This window comes from Macaca mulatta, chromosome 16 (genome assembly GCF_049350105.2).
Source record: "Macaca mulatta isolate MMU2019108-1 chromosome 16, T2T-MMU8v2.0, whole genome shotgun sequence".
In the NCBI taxonomy this organism is placed as follows: domain Eukaryota; kingdom Metazoa; phylum Chordata; class Mammalia; order Primates; family Cercopithecidae; genus Macaca; species Macaca mulatta.
Window position 1 is genome coordinate 40,559,435 of NC_133421.1, and position 18,530 is coordinate 40,577,964.

The 18,530-nt window shown below is 41.2% G+C and overlaps 1 protein-coding gene across 5 annotated transcripts in view; it reads left to right on the forward strand.

Moving 5' to 3' along the window:
- The window catches only part of NF1 (neurofibromin 1), a 299,361-nt gene that overhangs the window by 86,469 nt on the left and 194,362 nt on the right, over positions 1-18,530 (forward strand). For all 5 annotated transcript variants that reach the window (XM_015119005.3, XM_015119007.3, XM_077970741.1 and 2 more), the window contains exons 6-8: positions 7,169-7,236; positions 7,466-7,541; positions 8,582-8,739. In XM_015119005.3, coding sequence (XP_014974491.1) covers positions 7,169-7,236; positions 7,466-7,541; positions 8,582-8,739 — 302 coding nt within the window. The remainder of the gene's footprint in view (positions 1-7,168; positions 7,237-7,465; positions 7,542-8,581; positions 8,740-18,530) is intronic.

The window sequence follows — 18,530 nt, forward strand, 5'->3', positions numbered from 1 at the left end:
CTTGGTAATCTTTATGAAGGGCCTTAAAAATATTCATCTCTGTGACTGGACACTTCTAGAGATTCCTTATCTTAAATAAGCAGTGATATGGGAAAATATTTTGATAAAAAAGTATTTATTAATGTTATTTATAATAGTGAAATAACAGAAATAACTTCAGTGTTAAAACTGGAAAACATTTAAATAACCAGTAACTTAATACAATGACTTAAATATTATGAGAGACGTCAAAGCATACTGAAAAGACTTTGATATTAAAGCCCAATTCAGTCATTTATTAAATCTGTAACCTTAGACACACAGTTTGCTCATCTGTAATATTTTGAAAGCATTAAGATTCCAAAAGAATTAACTAAAAATACATGGTATGTTTTGTTTGTGTAATAGTTACTATTGCATATAGAGCCATCAAAAATAGGCCAGGTGGGGTGACTCACGCCTGTAATCCCAGCACTTTGGGAGGCCGACGTGGGTGGATCACGAGGTCAGGAGTTCGAGAACAGCCTGACCAACATGGTGAAACCCCGTTTCTACTAAAAATACAAAAATTAGCTGGATGTGGTGGTGCACGCCTGTAATCCCAGCTACTAGGGAGGCTGAGGCAGGAGAATCGCTTGAACCTGGGAGGCAGAGGTTGCAGTGAGCCAACATTGCGCCATTGCACTCCAGCCTGGGCAACAGAGCGAGACTCCATCTCAAAAAAAAAAAAAATACACACACACACACACACACACACACACACACACACACACACATATATATATACATGAAGAGTTTTTACTGACAGAAAAAATTAGGGACACCATGTAAAAAGAACGGGTTTGGTATAGCCTACATGATCTCAATTATGTTAAATATATTTGTTTTCTACATGCATAGGAAAAGTGATGGAAGAAAAACCACCAGATGTTAACTGTGATTGTCTCCAAATGATAGAATCATTGATGGTTTTAAAAATTTCTCTTGAACACTTATGCTTTTGCTTCCTTTCTTTTTTTCTTTCTTTTTTTTTTTTTTTTTTTTTTTTTTTTTTGACAGAGTCTTGCTCTGTCGCTCAGGCTGGCATGCAGTGACATGGTTATAATATACTGTAGCCTTGAAATTCTGGGCTCAAGCTATCTTCCCACTCCTGCCTTGCAAAGTGCTGAGATTATAGGCGTGAGTCATCGGGCCTGGCCCTGTATATGTTTTTAAAATTTTTTTATTATACTTTAAGTTCTGGGGTACATGTGCAGAATGTGCAGGTTTGTTACATAGGTGTCCATGTGCCATGGTGGTTTGCTGCACCCATCAACCCATCATCTACCTTAGGTATTTCTCCTAATGCTATCCCTCCCCTAGCCCCCCACCCCGCAACAGGCCCCGGTGTGTGATGGTCCCCTCCCTGTGTACATGTGTTCTCATTGTTCAACTCCCACTTAGGAGTGAGAACATGTGGTGTTTGGTTTTCTGTTCTTGTGTTAGTTTGCCGAGAATGGTGGTTTCCAATTTCATCCATGTCCCTGCAAAGAACATAAGAACTTACCTTTTTATCCTACTGCATAGTATTCCATGGTGTATATGTGCCACATTTTCTTTATCCAGTCTATCATTGATGGGCATTTGGGTTGGTTTCAAGTCTTTGCTGTTGTGAACAGTACCACAATAAACATACGTGTGCATGTGTCTTTATAGCAGAATGATTTATAATCCTTTGGGTGTATACCCAGTAATGGGATTGCTGGGTCAAATGGTATTTCTAGTTCTAAATCCTTGAGGAATCGCCACACTGTCTTCCACAGTGGTTGAACTAATTTACACTACCATCAACAGTGTAAAAGCATTCCTGTTTCTCCACATTCTCTCCAGCATCTTTTGTTTCCTGACTTTTTAATGATCACAATTCTACCTGGTGTGAGATGGTATCTCATTGTGGTTTTGATTTGCATTTATCTAATGACCAGTGATGATGAGCTTTTCTCTCTATATGTTTGTTGGCTGCATAAATGTCTTCTTTTGAGAAGTGTATGTTCATATCCTTCATCTACTTTTTGATGGGGTTGTTTGTGTTTTTCTGGTAAATTTAAGTTCTTTGTAGATTCTGGATATTAGCCCTTTGTCAGATGGATAGATTGCAAAAATTTTCTCCCATTCTGTAGGATACCTGAACTCCGTGATAGTTCATTTTGCTGTGCAGAAGCTCTTCAGTTTAATTAGATCCCAACAAAAGCCAAGTCAATTTTGGCTTTTGTTGCCATTGCTTTTGGTGTTTTAGTCATGAAGTCTTTCCCCATGCTTATGTCCTGAATGGTATTGCCTAGGTTTTCTTCTAGGGTTTTTATGGTTTTAGGTCTTCCTTTTAAGTTTTTAGTTCATCTTGCGTTAATTATTGTATAAGGTGTAAGGAAAGGGTCCAGTTTCAGTTTTATGCATATGGCTGGCCAGTTTTGCCAATACCATTTATTAAATGGGGAATCCTTTCTTCATTGCTTGTTTTTGTCAGGTTTGTCAAAGATCAGATGGTTGTAGATGTGTGGTGTTATTTCTGAGGACTCTGTTCTGTTCCATTCGTCTATGTATCTGTTTTGGTACCAGTACCATGCTGTTTTGGTTACTGTAGCCTTGTAATACAGTTTGAAGTCAGCTTTGTTCTTTTTGCTTAGGATTGTCTTGGTTATGCAGGCTCTTTTTTGGTTTCATATGAAATTTAAAGTAGTTTTTTCTAATTCTATGAAGAAAGTCAGTGGTAGTTTGATGGGGTAGCATTGAATCTATAAATTGCTTTGGGCAGTATGGCCATTTTCACGATATTGATTCTTCCTATCCTTGAGCATGGGATGTTTTTCCATTTGTTTATATCCTCTCTGGCTGGCATCTGGCGGGTGCCCCTCTGGGACAAAGCTTCCATGGGTAAGAACAGGCAGCAGTCTTTGTTGTTCTGCAGCCTTCGCTGGTGATACCCTGGCAAACAGGGTCTGGAATGGACCTCCAGCAAACTCCAGACCTGCAGCAGAGGGGTCTGACTGTTAGAAGGAAAACTAAGAAAGGAATAGTATCAACATCACCAACATCAAAGACTAAAGGTAGGTAAATCCACGAAGATGGGGAGAAACCAGTGCAAAAAGGCTGAAAAAAAAAAACTAGAATGCCTCTTTTCCTCCAAAGGATAACAACTCCTCACCAGCAGGGGAACAAAACTGGACGAAGAATGAGTTTGACAAATTGACAATAGTAGGCTTCAGAAGATGGGTAGTAACAGATTCCTTGAAGCTAAAGGAGCATGTTCTAAGCCAATGCAAGGAAGCGAAGAACCTGTGAAAAAGATTAGACGAATTGGTGACTAGAGTAACCGTCTTAGAGAAGAACATAAATGACCTGATGGAGCTGAAAAATACAGCACGAGAACTTCGTGAAGCATACACAAGTATTAATAGCCAAATCGATCAAGCAGAAGAAAGGATATTAGAGATTGAAGATCAACTCAATGAAGTAAAGCGAGAAGACATGATTAGAGAAAAAAGAGCAAAAAGAAACAAGCAAAGCCTCCAAAAAATATGAGACTATGTGAAAAGACCAAATCTGTGTTTGATTGGTGTAACTGAAAGTGACGGGGAGAATGGAACCAAGTTGGAAAACACTCTTCAAGATATTATCCAGGAGAACTTTCCCAACCTAGCAAGGCAGGCCAACATTCAAATTTAGGAAATACAGAGAACACTACGAAGATAATCCTCAAGAAGAGCAACCCCAAGACATAATCGTCAGATTCACCAAGGTTGAAATGAAGGAAAAAATGTTAAGGGCAACCAGAGAGAAAGGTCGGGTTACCCACAAAGGGAAACCCATCAGACTAACAGAGGATCTCTAGGCAGAAACCCTACAAGCCAGAAGAGAGTGGGGGCCAATATTCAGCATTCTTAAAGAAAAGAATTTTCATCCGAGAATTTCATATCCAGCCAAACTAAGCTTCATAAGTGAAGGAGAAATAAAATCCTTTACAGACAAGCAAATGCTGAGAGATTTTGTCAACACCAGGCCTGCCTTACAAGAGCTCCTGATGGAAACACTAAGCATGGAAAGGAACAACCAGTACCAGCCATGGCAAAAACATACCAAATTGTAAAGACCATCTATGCTATGAAGAAACTGCATCAACTAATGGACAAAATAACCAGTTAGCATCATAGTGACAAATTCACATGTAACAATATTAACCTTAAATGTAAACGGACTAAATAACCAGCTAGCATCATAATAACAAATTCACGCATAACAATATTAACTTTAAATGTAAACAGGCTAAATGCCCCAATTAAAAGACACAGACTGGCAAACTGGATAAAGAGTCAAGACCTATCAGTGTGCTGCGTTCAGGAGACCCATCTCACATGCAAAGATACACATAGGTTCGAAATAAAGGGATGGAGGAGGATTTACCAAGCAAATGGAAAGCAAAAAACAGCAGGGTTGCAATCCTTGTCTCTGATAAAACAGACTTTAAACCAACAAAAAAGATCAAAAGAGTCAAAGACGGGTATTACATAATGGTAAAGGGATCAATGCAACAAGAAGAGCTAACTACCCTAAATATATATGCACCCAATACAGGAGCACCCGGATTCATAAAGCAAGTCTTTAGAGACCTACAAAGAGACTTAGACTCCCACACAATAATAGTGGGAGACTTTAACACCCCACTGTCAACATTAGACAGATCAACGAGACAGAAAATTAACAAGAATATCCAGGACTTGAACTCAGCTCTGGACCAAGCGGATGTAATAGACATCTACAGAACTCTCCACCCCAAATCAACAGAATATACATTCTTCTTAGCACCACATCGCACTTATTCTAAAATTGACCACATAATTGGAAGTACAACACTCTTCAGCAAATGCCAAAGAATGGAAATCATAACAAATAGTCTCTCAGACCACAGTGCAATCAAATTAGAACTCAGGATTAAGAAACTCACTCTAAACCACACAACTACATGGAAACTGAACAACCTGCTCCTGAATGACTACTGGGAAAATAATGAAATGAAAGCAGAAATAAAGATGTTCTTTCAAACCAATGAGAAAAATACACAACGTAGCAGAACCTCTGGGATACATTTATAGCACTGCGTAGAGGGAAATTTATAGCACTAAATGCCCAGAAGAGAAAGCAGGAAAGATCTAAAATTGACACCCTAACATCACAATTAAAAGAACTAGAGAAGCAAGAGCAAACAAATTCAAAAGCTAGCAGAAGGCAAGAAATAACTAAGTTCAGAGCAGAACTGAAGGATACAGAGATACGAAAAAACTTTCAAAAAATCAGTGAATCTCCTTACCTCATGATCTGCCTGCCTTGGTCTCAGTGAAACTCGTCTCTACTAAAAATACAAAAAAATTAGCCAGGCATGGTGGTGGGTGCCTGTAGTCCCAGCTACTTGGGAGTCTGAGGCAAGAGAATGACATGCATCTGGGAGGCAGAGCTTGCAGTGAGCCCATATCGCGCCACTGCACTCCAGCCTGGGCGACAGAGCAAGACTCTGTCTCCAAAGAAAAAAAATCAATGAATCCAGGAGCTGGTTTTTTTTGAAAAGATCAAGAAAATAGATAGACCACTAGCCAGACTAATAAGGAAGGAAGAAAGAAGAATCAAATAGATGCAATAAAAAATGGTAAAAGGGATATCAGCACCGATCCCACAGAAGTACAAGCTACTGTCAGAGAATACTATAAACACCTCTACACAAGTAAACTAGAAAATCTAGAAGAAATGGATAAATTCCTGGATATGTACACCCTGCCAAGACTAAACCATGAAGAAGTTGAATCCCTGAGTAGACCAGTAACAAGTTCTGAAATTGAGGCAATAATTAATAGCCTGTCAACCAATGAAAGTCCAGGACCAGATGGATTCACAGCCACATTCTGCCAGAGGTACAAAGAGGAGCTGGTACCATTCCTTCTGAAACTATTTCAAACAATAGAAAAAGAGTGAATCCTCCCTAACTCGTTTTATAAGCGTCATCCTGATACCAAAACCTGGCAGAGACACAAAAGCAAGAGAAAAGTTTAGACCAATATCCCTGATGAACATTGATGCGAAAATCCTCAATAAAATACTGGCAAACTGAATCCAACAATCACATCAAAAAGCTTGTCCACCATGATCAAGTTGGCTTCATCTCTGGGATGCAAGGCTGGTTCAACATACACAAATCAATGAAAGCAATCCATCACATAAACAGAACCAACAACAAAAACCACATGATTATCTCAATAGATGCAGAAAAGGCCTTTGATAAAATTCAACACCCTTTCATGCCAAAAACTGAATAAACTAGGTATTGATCAAACGTATCTCAAAATAATAAGAGCTATTTATGACAAACCCACAGCCAATATCATACTGAATGGGCAAAAACTGGAAGCATTCCCTTTGAAAACCGGCACAAGACAAGGATGCCCCCTTCTCACCACTCCTATTCAACATAATATTGGAAGTTCTGGCCAGGGCAATCAGGGAAGAGAAAGAAATAAAGGGTATTCAGGTAGGAAAAGAGGAAGTCAGATTGTCCCTGTTTGCAGATGACATGGTTGTATGTTTAGAAAACCCCATCATCTCAGCCCACAATCTCCTTAAGCTGATAAGCAACTTCAGCAAAGTCTCAGGATACAAAATCAGTGTGTAAAACTCACAAGCATTCCTATATACCAATAACAGACAGAGAGCCAAATCATGAATGAACTCCCATTCACAATTGCTACAAAGAGAATAAAATACCTAGGAATACAACTTACAAGGGATGTGAAGGACCTCTTCAAGGAGAACTACAAACCACTGCTCTAGGAAATAAGAGAGGACACAAATGGAAAACCATTCCATGCTCATGGATAGGAAGAATCAATATCCTGTATGTGTTTTATACTTTTTTTGAAAAAGCAAGTTATTAAAAACAAAGGAAGAAGCTCATAATCATTGATGTCCAAGACATATTTGCTGTTTTGGAATTTTTCTTTCCTAGCAGGCAACTATCAAGTTTTGGGTTTGTGTTAGGTGTCTTTACCTTTCATTGCTTACAGATAACATTGGAGCAAAAGTAATAAGTAAATGGAAAGTTATTTTGCTCTGAGTTGTATTTGTGTTAACTTATTCTAGAGTTAATTTTTAAAAATTGTGTTTTTTCCAGAAACAGCATTTAAATTTAAAGCCCTAAAGAAGGTTGCACAGTTAGCAGTTATAAATAGCCTGGAAAAGGTAAGTTACAACCTCTCTGGTATTAAAATTTTGTTTTCAGTGATAAAATTTGCTGTCGTTAGCATCCTGAATCAAAAAGTTATGACTTGAGTGATAGTTTCACATTAATTTTCAGGAAGAATACATTGTAATATTATTATGAAGGAAGTTAGAAGTTTGTGACATTTTATTTACTATATTACAAAAGATCACTGCTTTCATATAAAGACATGTGTTTGTTCATTTATAGGCATTTTGGAACTGGGTAGAAAATTATCCAGATGAATTTACAAAACTATACCAGATCCCACAGACTGATATGGCTGGTAAGGATAAGATTGATTTTTTTTTTTTTTTTGTCTTTTAAATGCCTACTTGTGACATAAAAACCTATCATTTTCCAAGTTATTTTTGTTATAAAGGTGCTTTTACATCTTCTATTGTCAACTGGCGTCAAATAGGAAATATTGTTTTTCTCTTACATTTCCAAATTACGCCCAACCCTCTTCCTTTCCTTGGAGCAAACAAAGTAGTCTGAAATGAAGGTCAGATCTTTAGAGTTGTGATAGGATGGGATGTTTGGCTCTTTGTTGTGGAGAAGCATGTGCTCTGAAGCTTTATTTTGTATTTAGGGAGATGCATATAAAGTAGTAATATTCTTACCTATGATGTAAGACACAACTGCAAGGCAGAGAATACAGACTCCTGGAGAACTTTGGTGATTCTTTTTGGGAAGCTGTTTGGTCTTTGTTGCTTGGGTACATCACACTTTGCGTAAGGGCCTGCCCAGTGAGACCAAAAACACGATCATCCATTCTAAAATGTGGGCTTTTCCAGGATAGATCAAGATAACTCTTCTAACACATAGACAGTATTACATTGCTTGTCTACTTACCAGAATGCATTTGTGTAGTTGCTTAAATGAAGTTCCATGTTTAGTTCCATGTTTATCTTTTAAAAGTGTTGCCCTTGGGTTTTTTTGTTTTTTTGTTTTTGTTTTTTTTGAGATGGAGCCTTGCTCTGTCTCCTAGGCTGGAGTGCAGTGGCGCAATCTCGGCTCACTGCAAGCTCCGCCTCTCAGGTTCATGCCATTCTCCTGCCTCAGCCTCCCGAGTAGCTGGGACTGCAGGTGCCCGCCACCACTCCTGGCTAATTTTTTGTATTTTTAGTGGAGACGGGGTTTCACCGCGTTAGCCAGGATGGTCTCGATCTGCTGACTTCGTGATCCGCCCGCCTCAGCCTCCCAAAGTGCTGGGATTATAGACGTGAGCCATGCCCTTGGGTTTTTACATAGTGTCAGCTTTTACTTTAATGCCAGGGATTTTGTTCCTATCTAATAATGTCATTTAATATATTTTTCATGTAGAATGTGCAGAAAAGCTGTTTGACTTGGTGGATGGTTTTGCTGAAAGCACCAAACGTAAAGCAGCAGTTTGGCCACTACAAATCATTCTCCTTATCTTGTGTCCAGAAATAATCCAGGATATATCCAAGGATGTGGTTGATGAAAACAACATGAATAAGGTAAGGAGGGCAGAATTATTTCCATTATATCTAGATGTGAAGCAGTTTATTTTACTCGAGGTGTGTATTACTTTAGGCTTATTATTTCAGCAAGCTATTTCAGGGCACCATTTAAATTATTTTAGGTTTCTTTGTTTGATGGACTTAGAAGAGACATACTTATACGTAATTTTATTTGGCAGAGGGATAAATAATACCAGTCAATGATCAAAGATTTAAAATAATCCCTTAGTTTCATTCTTTTATCTGAGAAGACTAAATGGTACCTCTGTTAATATTAAATGTAGTTTCTCTAATATTCACTGCAAGGATTGCCCTACTTGACTTCATCACTTTTATAGTGTGTTATTTGCATGTACTTAGGTGTGTGTCCATATGGTGCTACTGAAATTATGTAGTAACTCATTTGAGGTATTTTAGAACAGTTTTCAAAGAATTTTGCCAGGAAGGTAAGGCTCTTGCATATACCATCTGTAGTGAAATTGGCACCGTGACACCTGGTAATTCTAGGAGGCTCTTAAAATTTTTTTAAATAATCACTTAGGTGATTGAAAAAAAAAAAGAACTGAGTATTAATCTTAGAGTTTTACTGAAATTTCAATATGCAGTTTGTTTTGCAAATAATTTTTTTTTCATTTTTTGCTGGTTTTGGAGAAATACTCTTAGGTGGCTAAACATGAGATGGGTTCCTTCATGGTTTGCCTGTAGATGGAGATGTTCAGAATCAGGTCAATGATTTATTACTTTGTAGAAGTATTGGGTAGAGAATGTATACGTTAAAGGGTAAATAAATGAACCAGGTAATCCTTGAGAGTCTGTGATTGTGTGTTACTCCACTTAGGTGTATATCTCAACTTTTCCATTATGAGGACACCATTTTTCATGGTAGATTGTTTTGGAGCCCTTCAAAATAGTAGGTATGATGATAAATACTGAGTGTCAACTTGATTGGATTGAAGGATATAAAGTATTGATCCTGGAGTATCTGTGAGGGTGTTGCTAAAGGAGGTTAACATTTGAGTTGTGGGCTGGGAAAGGCAGACCCACCCTTAATCTGGGTGGGTACCATTTAATCAGCTGCCAGCATGGCTAGAATATAAGCTGGCAGAAAAATGTGAAAAGAGAGATGGGCCTAGCCTACTAGCCTACATCTTTCTCCTGTGCAGGATGCTTCCTGCCCTCAAACATCAGACTCCATGTTCTTCAGTTTTGGAACTTGGACTGGCTTTTCTTGCCTCTCAGCCTGCAGACAGCCTATTGTGGGACATTGTGATTGTGCAAGTTAATACTTAATATGCCATTTATATAAATATTCTGTTAGTTCTGTCCCTCTAGAGAACCCTAATAGAGATTTTGGTACAAGGAGTGATTCTAGAGGAACAGAATATTAAGGATGGAGTTTTTTAGTTTGGAGGTTTCTAGAGTTTGCTGCTTAATATGATTAGACCCCCAAATGCTAAGGACTCTACTTCTAATAGTGTAGAGAACACTGATAGTCGTCGGCATGAACTGTTGAGAGAATTATGCAAAATAAATGCATTTGACACTCCTGATTCACCCCTAGTAAGAGGCAAGGAGTTTAGTGACTCTATATATAATACCTTTGACCATATATGGAGAACCAAACAACATAATGAAGCTGGTTGGTTGCTCCTAAATTCGGTGGACAAAGTGATGAAAGAAAATGATGAACTCAGGGATTCTGTGTCCCGGCTTCAGAAGCAGATACTGCTCAGATTGCCCTGCGTGAGAGTCTTAGCTCCTGTAGAGAAATAACTGAAATTGTGGAAGAACAGATACAAGCTCTTACCGTGCAAGTGTCTGACATACAATGAAAGGTGCGTGCACAGTCTCGCTAGGTGTCTACTGTTAAAGTAAGGGCATTGATTGGAAAAGAATGGGACCCTGCAACTTGGAAAGGGGATCTGTGGGAGGACCCTGATGAATCTGGGGACTCTTGAGTTTGTAAACTCTGATGAACCTTTTTTGCCAGAAGAAATAGCTTCCCCATTCCCAGTAACGGCAGCATCCCCTCCTGGAGCCATGCTGCCATCAGCCTTTCCACCTTTGTCTGAAGAGATAAACCCTGCGCTGCCTGAGGCAACAGTGATGGCCTCCCCTGAGGCAATTGCCAAGCAAGATAATGTTGATTCTCCTCAGGAACCACCCCCAACATCCCTGTTTGCTTCTAGACCTATAACCAGACTAAAGTCCTGGCAGGTCCCTAGAGGTGAGGCTGAGAGTGTGACCCATGAGGAGGTGCACTACACTTGAAAAGAACTGCTTGAGTTTTCTAATTTATATAAACAAATCTGGAAAACAGGCATGAGAATAGATAGTAAAGGTGTGGGATAATGATGGAAGGAAAATAGAGTTGGATTGGGCTGAATTTATTTATTTGGGACCACAAAGTAGGGACTCTGCATATAATGTTGCAGCTTGGGGAGTTAAAAAAGGTTCTAATAGATTATTTGCTTGGTTAGCTGATATATGGATTAAAAGATGGCCCACTGTGAGTGAGCTGGAAATGCCTGATCTCACTTGGTTTAATGTAGAGAAAGGGATCTAAAGGCTTAGGGAGATTGGGATGGTGGATTAGTCATTTTAGACCTACTCATCCCAACTGGGAGGGTCCAGAAGATATATCCTTGACCAATGCCTTGAGAAATAGATTTGTGAGGGCAGCACCTGCATCTCTGAAGAGCCCTGTAATTGCTCTTCTCTGTATGTCAGATCTGACATTGGGAACCACAGTCACTCAACTACAAAATTTAAATACAGTGGGAATAATTGGCTCCTTAGGTGGCAGGAGCCAAGTGGCAACTCTTGACCGTCAAAGGCAAGGTGGGCGTAGCTGCCTTAATGGACAGCACAGGCAAAGCGGCAATTAGACCAACACCCCTGATGAACATCAATGCAAAAATCCTCAATAAAATACTGGCAAACTGGATTCAGCAGCACATCAAAAAGCTTATCCACCATGATCAAGTGGGCTTCATCCCTGGGATGCAAGGCTGGTTCAACATTCGCAAATCAATAAACATAATCCAGCATATAAACAGAACCAAAGACAAGAACCACGTGATTATCTAAATAGATGCATAAAAGGCTTTTGACAAAATTCAGCAGCCCTTCATGCTAAAAACGCTCAATAAATTCGGTATTGATGGAACGTACCTCAAAATAATAAGAGCTATTTATGACAAACCCACAGCCAATATCATACTGAATGGGCAAAAACTGGAAAAATTCCCTTTGAAAACTGGCACAAGACAGGGATGCCCTCTCTCACCACTCCTATTCAACATAGTGTTGGAAGTTCTGGCTAGGGCAGTCAGGCAAGAGAAGGAAATCAAGGGTATTCAGTTAGGAAAAGAAGAAGTCAAATTGTCCCTCTTTGCAGATGACATGATTGTATATTTAGAAAACCCCATTGTCTCAGCCTAAAATCTCCTTAAGCTGATAAGCAACTTCAGCAAAGTCTCAGGATACAAAATTAATGTGCAAAAATCACAAGCATTCTTATACACCAGTAACAGACAAACAGAGAGCCAAATCATGAATGAACTTCCATTCACAATTGCTTCAAAGAGAATAAAATACCTAGGAATCCAACTTACAAGGGATGTAAAGGACCTCTTCAAGGAGAACTACAAACCACTGCTCAGTGAAATAAAAGAGGACACAAACAAATGGAAGAACATACCATGCTCATGGATAGGAAGAATCAATATCGTGAAAATGGCCATACTGCCCAAGGTTATTTATAGATTCAATGCCATCCCCATCAAGCTACCAATTCTTCACAGAATTGGAAAAAACTGCTTTAAAGTTCATATGGAACCAAAAAAGAGCCCACATCTCCAAGACAATCCTAAGTCAAAGAACAAAGCTGGAGGCATCACACTACCTGACTTCAAATTATACTACAAGGCTACAGTAACCAAGACAGCATGGTACTGGTGACAGTTTATGCAGTGAATCTTTCTCCCATCCTTCCCCAAGGAGACCTCTGGCCTTTTACCAGGGTAACTGTGCACTGGGGAAAGGGAAATGATCAGACATTTTGGGGACTACTGGACACTGGCTCTACACTGACATTGATTCCAGGAGACCCAAAATGTCATTGTGGTCCTCCAGTTAAAGTAGGGGCTTATGGAGGTCAGGTAAATTAATGGAGTTTTAGCTCAGGTCTGACTTACAGTGGGTCCCTGGACTCATCCTGTGGTCATTTCCCCAGTGCCAGATGCATAATTGACATAGACATACTTAGCAGCTGGCAGAACACCCACATTGGCTCCCTGACTGGTAGGATGAGGCCTATTACTATAGTGGGAAAGGCCAAATGGAAGCCATTAAAGCTGCCTCTAACTAGAAAAATAGTAAATCAAAAACAATATTGCATCCCTGGAGCGACTGTGGAGATTAGTGACACCGTCAAGGACTTGGAAAGACTCAGAGGTGGTGATTCTCCCCACATCTTCGTTCATCTCTTCCATTTCGCCTGTGCAGAAGACAGATGGGTCTTGGGGAATGACGGTGGATAATTGTTAGCTTAACCAAGTGGTGACTCCAATTGCAGCTGCTGTTCCAGATGTGGTTTCACTGCTCGAGCAAATTAACACATCTCCTGGTACCTGGTGTGCAGCCATTGACTTGGCAAATGCCTTTTTCTCCATTCCTGTCCATAAGACCCATCAGAAGCAATTTGCCTTCAGCGGAGGTAGGATATACCTTTACTATCCTACCTCGGTGGTGTATCAGCTCTCCAGTTCTGTGTCATGATCTTACTTGGAGAGACCTTGATCGAGTTTCACTTCCACAACATATCGCACTGGCCCATTACATTGATGATATTATGCTGATTGGATTCAGTGAGCAAGCAGTAGCAAATGCGCTGGACTTATTGGTGAGACATTTGGATGCCAGAGAATGGGAAATAAATCCGACTAAGGCCGGGTGCGGTGGCTCAAGCCTGTAATCCCAGCACTTTGGGAGGCCGAGATGGGCGGATCACGAGGTCAGGAGATCGAGACCATCCTGGTGAACACGGTGAAACCCCGTCTCTACTAAAAAATACAAAAAACTAGCCGGGCGAGGCGGCGGGCGCCTGTAGTCCCAGCTACTCGGGAGGCTGAGGCAGGAGAATGGCATAAACCCGGGGGGCGGAGCTTGCAGTGAGCTGAGATCCGGCCACTGCACTCCAGCCCGGGCGACAGAGCCAGACTCCGTCTCAAAAAAAAAAAAAAAAAAAAATCCGACTAAAACTCAGGGTCCTTCTGCCTCAGTAAAATTTCTAGGGCTCCAGGGGTGTGGGGCCTGTCAGGATATTCTTTCTAAGGTGAAGGATAAGTTGCGGCATTTGGCCCCTCCTACAAAAAAGAAAGAGGCACAACGCCTAGTGGGCCTATTTGAATTTTGGAGGCAACATTTCTCATTTAGGTGTGTTACCCTGGCCCATTTATCCAGTGACCCAAAAGACTGCCAGTTTTGAGTGGGGTCCAGAACAGGAGAATGCTCTGCAGCAGGTCCAGGCTGCTGTGCAAGCTGCTCTGCCACTTGGGCCATATGACCCAGCAGATCCAATGGTGTTTGAAGTGTCAATGACAGATAAGGATGCTGTTTGGAGCCTTTGGCAGGCCCCCGTAGGTAAATCACAGCGGAGGACTCTAGGATTTTGGAGCAAGACCCTGCCGTCTTCTGCAGATAACTGCTCTCCTTTTGAGAGACAGCTCTTGACCTGTTACTGGGCTTTGGTGGAAACTGAACGTTTGACTGTGGGTCTTCAAGTCACTGTGTGACCTGAACTGCCTATCATGAACTGGGTGCTTTCTGACCCATCTAGCCATAAAGTGGGCCATGCACAGCAGCATTCCATCATCAAATGGAAGTGGTACATACAAGATTGGGCTCAAGCAGGTCCTGAAGGCACAAGTAAGCTACACGAGGAAGTGGCTCAAATGCCCATGGTCTCCACTCCTGCCACCCTGCCTTCTCTTCCCAACCTGTACCGATGGCCTCATAGGGAGTTCCCTATGATCATTTGGCAGAAGAAGAGAAGACTAGGGCCTGGTTCACAGATGGTTCTGTACAATATGCAGACACCACCTGAAAGTGGACAGCTGCAGCACTTCAGCCCCTTTCTAGGACATCCCTGAAGGACAGCAGTAAAGGGAAATCTTCCCAGTGGGCAGAAATTTGAGCATTGCACATGGTTGTACACTTTGCATGGAAGGAGAAATGGCCAGATGTGCAATTATATACTGATTCATGGGCTGTAGCCAGTGATTTGGCTGGATGGTCAGGGATTTGGAAGAAGCATGATTGGAAAACTGTTGACAAAGAGATTTGGGGAAGAGGTATGTGGATAGACCTCTTTGAGTGGTTAAAAACTTGTGAAGATGTTTGTATCTCTGTGAGTGCTCACCAGTGGGTGACCTGAGCAGAGGATTTTAATAATCAAGTGGATAGGATGACCTGTTCTGTGGATACCACTCAGCCTCTTTCCCCAGCTACCCCTCTCCTCGCCCAATGGGCCCATAAACAAAGTGGCCATGGAGGCAGGGATAGAGGTTATGCATGGGCTCAGCAACATGGATTTCCGCTCACCAAGGCTGGCCTGGCTACTGCCACTGCTCAGTGCCCAATTTGCCAACAGCAGAAACCAACGCTGAGCCCTCGATCTGACACCATTCCTCGGGTTGATCAGCCAGCTACCTTCTGGCAGGTTGATTATAGTGGACCTCTTCCATCATGGAAAGGGCAGAGGTTTGTCCTCACTGAAATAGACACTTACTCCTGATATGGGTTTGCCTATCCTGCACGCAATGCTTCTGCCAAGATTACCATCCATGGGCTCACAGAATGCCTTACCCACCGTCATGGTATTCCACACAGCATTGCCTCTGACCAAGGCACTCACTTTACGGCTAAAGAAGTGTGGCAGTGGGCTCATGCTCATGGAATTCACTGTTTTGTGTTTTTGTTGTTGTTGTTGTTGTTTGGTTTTTTGAGACGGAGTCTCGCTCTGTTGCCAGGCTGGAGTACAGTGGCGCGATCTCGGCTCACTGCAACTTCCGCCTCCTGGGTTCAAGCGATTCTTCTGCCTCAGTCTCCCAAGTACCTGGAACTACATGCATGTGCCACCATGCCCAGCTAATTTTTGTATTTTTAGTAGTGATGGAATTTCACCATGTTGGCCAGGATGGTCTTGATCTGTTGACCTTGTATCCACCCGCCTCGGCCTCCCAAAGTGCTGGGATTACAGGTGTGAGCCAGTGTGCCTGGCCACACTGGTCTTACCATGTTCCCCCACCGTCCTGAAGCAGCTGGATTGATAAAACAGTGGAATGGCCTTTTGAAGTCACAATTACAACGCCAACTAGATGACAGTACTTTGCAAGGCTGGGGCAAAGTTTTCCAGAAGGCTGTGTATGCCCTGAATCAGTGTCCAATATATGGTACTGTTTCTCCCATAGCCAGTATTCATGGGTCCAGGAATTACTCACCATCACCCCTAGTGATCCACTAGAAAATTTTTGCTTCCTGTTCTTGCGACATTACGTTCTGCTGGCCTAGAAGTCTTAGTTCCAGAGGGAGGAACGCTGCCACCAGGAGACACAACGACGATTCCATTAAACTGGAAGTTAAGATTGCCACCTGGACACACTTTGGGCTCCTCCTACCTTTAAGTCAACAGACTAAGAAGGGAGTTAACAGTATTGGCTGGGGTGATTGACCCTGACTATCGAGATGAAATCAGTCTACTACTCCACAGCGGAGGTAAAGAAGAGTATGCGTGGAGATCCATTAGGGTTTCTCTTAGTATTACCATGTATTACCATGCCCTGTGATTAAGGTAAATGGGAAACTACAACAGCCCCATCCAGGCAGGACTACAAATAACCCACACTCAGAGGAATGAAGGTTTGGGTCACTCTACCAGGAAAAAAACCACCACCTGCTGAGGTGCTTGCTGAAGGCAAAGGGAATACAGAATGGGTAGCCGAAGAAGGTAGTCATCAATACCAGCTGCAACTGCATGACCAGCTGGAGAAACCAGGACCGTAATTGTCATGATTATTTCCTGTTCCTTTTGTTAAAAATGTTTGTGCATGTATACACCTGTACTAAGAAAATATCTTCATTTTATTTCCTTTTTCTTTTATCATATGGCTTAAGATTTATTGACTTCACATCAGCATTTAAGTATTATTAACTTTTAGTATTTGGGTTGGGATAGATGTGTTTCTGGTTGTACGAAGGATAGTTGTATTATGTTAGGCGTAATTATGACCTTATTATTGTCTTTATTTGAAGATCGTGTATGATCTCAGGAGATGTGTATGGGTTCAGGTTGACAAGGGGTGGACTTGTGATGGTTAATACTGAGTGTCAACTTGATTGGATTGAAGGATACCAAGTATTGATCCTGGGTGTGTCTGTGAGGGTTTTGCCAAAGGAGATTGACATTTGAGTCAGTGGACTGGGAAAGGCAGACCCACCCTTAATCTGGGTGGCTACCACCTAATCGGCTGCCAGTGTGGCTAGAATATAAGCAGGCAGAAAAATGTGAAAAGAGAGATGGGCGTAGCCTCCCAGCCTGCATCTTCCTCCTGTGCTGGATACTTCCTGCCCTCCAGCGTCGGACTCCAAGTTCTTCAGTTTTGGAACTTGGACTGGCTCTCCTTGCTCCTCACCCTGCAGCAGCCTGTTGTGAGACCACGTGATCGTGTGAGTTAATACTTAATAAACTCCCCTTTATATAAGTATCTATTCCATTAATTCTGTCCTCTAGAGAACCCTGACTAATACAGTAGGGTGTTTTTATTTTGTTGTTTATTGGAAAAATAGAAATAAACAAAAAGCTATAAATTCAGTAGTACTCTTGAGTGAATTTACATTTTAATAATCACAACTGTAGCTTTCTAAGTGTTTATTGGTTATTTGTATATCTTCAGGGAATTGCTAATTTTTCCATTGAATTGTTGTCCTTTTTTTTTTGAGATGCAGTCTCACTCAGTCGCCCAGGCTGGAGTGCAGTGGTGCGATCTCGGCTCACTGCAAGCTCCGCCTCCCAGGTTCACGCCATTCTCCTGCCTCAGCCTCCCAAGTAGCTGGGACTACAGGCGCACGCTGCCACGCACGGCTAATTTTTTGCATTTTTAGTAGAGACGGGGTTTCACCGTGTTAGCCAGGATGGTCTCAATCTCCTGACCTCATGATCCTCCCACCTCGGCCTCCCAAAGTGCTGGGATTACAGGCGTGCGCCACCACGCAAATTGTTTGTCTTTTATTGATTTGTAAGGGTATATGTGTACATTTTTATTTGGTTTCGTTTTTAAACTTTATGAGTTCTTTTTACTATATAGATATTTACAATTTGCATGTAGTCACCTCAGCCTTGTTCTTTTTTGTCTCCTAGCTTTTTTGGTCAGACTTCTCTTCCCACAAGATATTAGTCATTTTATTGAGATATAATTCACATACCATAAAATTTATGTTTTTGAAGTGTAAAATTCAGCGATTTTACTACATTAACAAAGTTGTACAATCATCACCATTGTTTCTGTGCAGAACATTTTCATCTTCCCAAAAAGAAACCCGTTAGTAATCACTTCCATTCCTCTCGCCTCACTCACAACTAGTAATCTAGTTTGTCTCTATAGATTTACTTATTCTAAACTAGACATTTCATATAAATGGAATCATTCAGCGTGTGACCTTTTTGTCTGGCATGTGCCAAGATTTTTGAAGTATGCTTTTTAATATTTCTCTGGTATTTTCTAGAT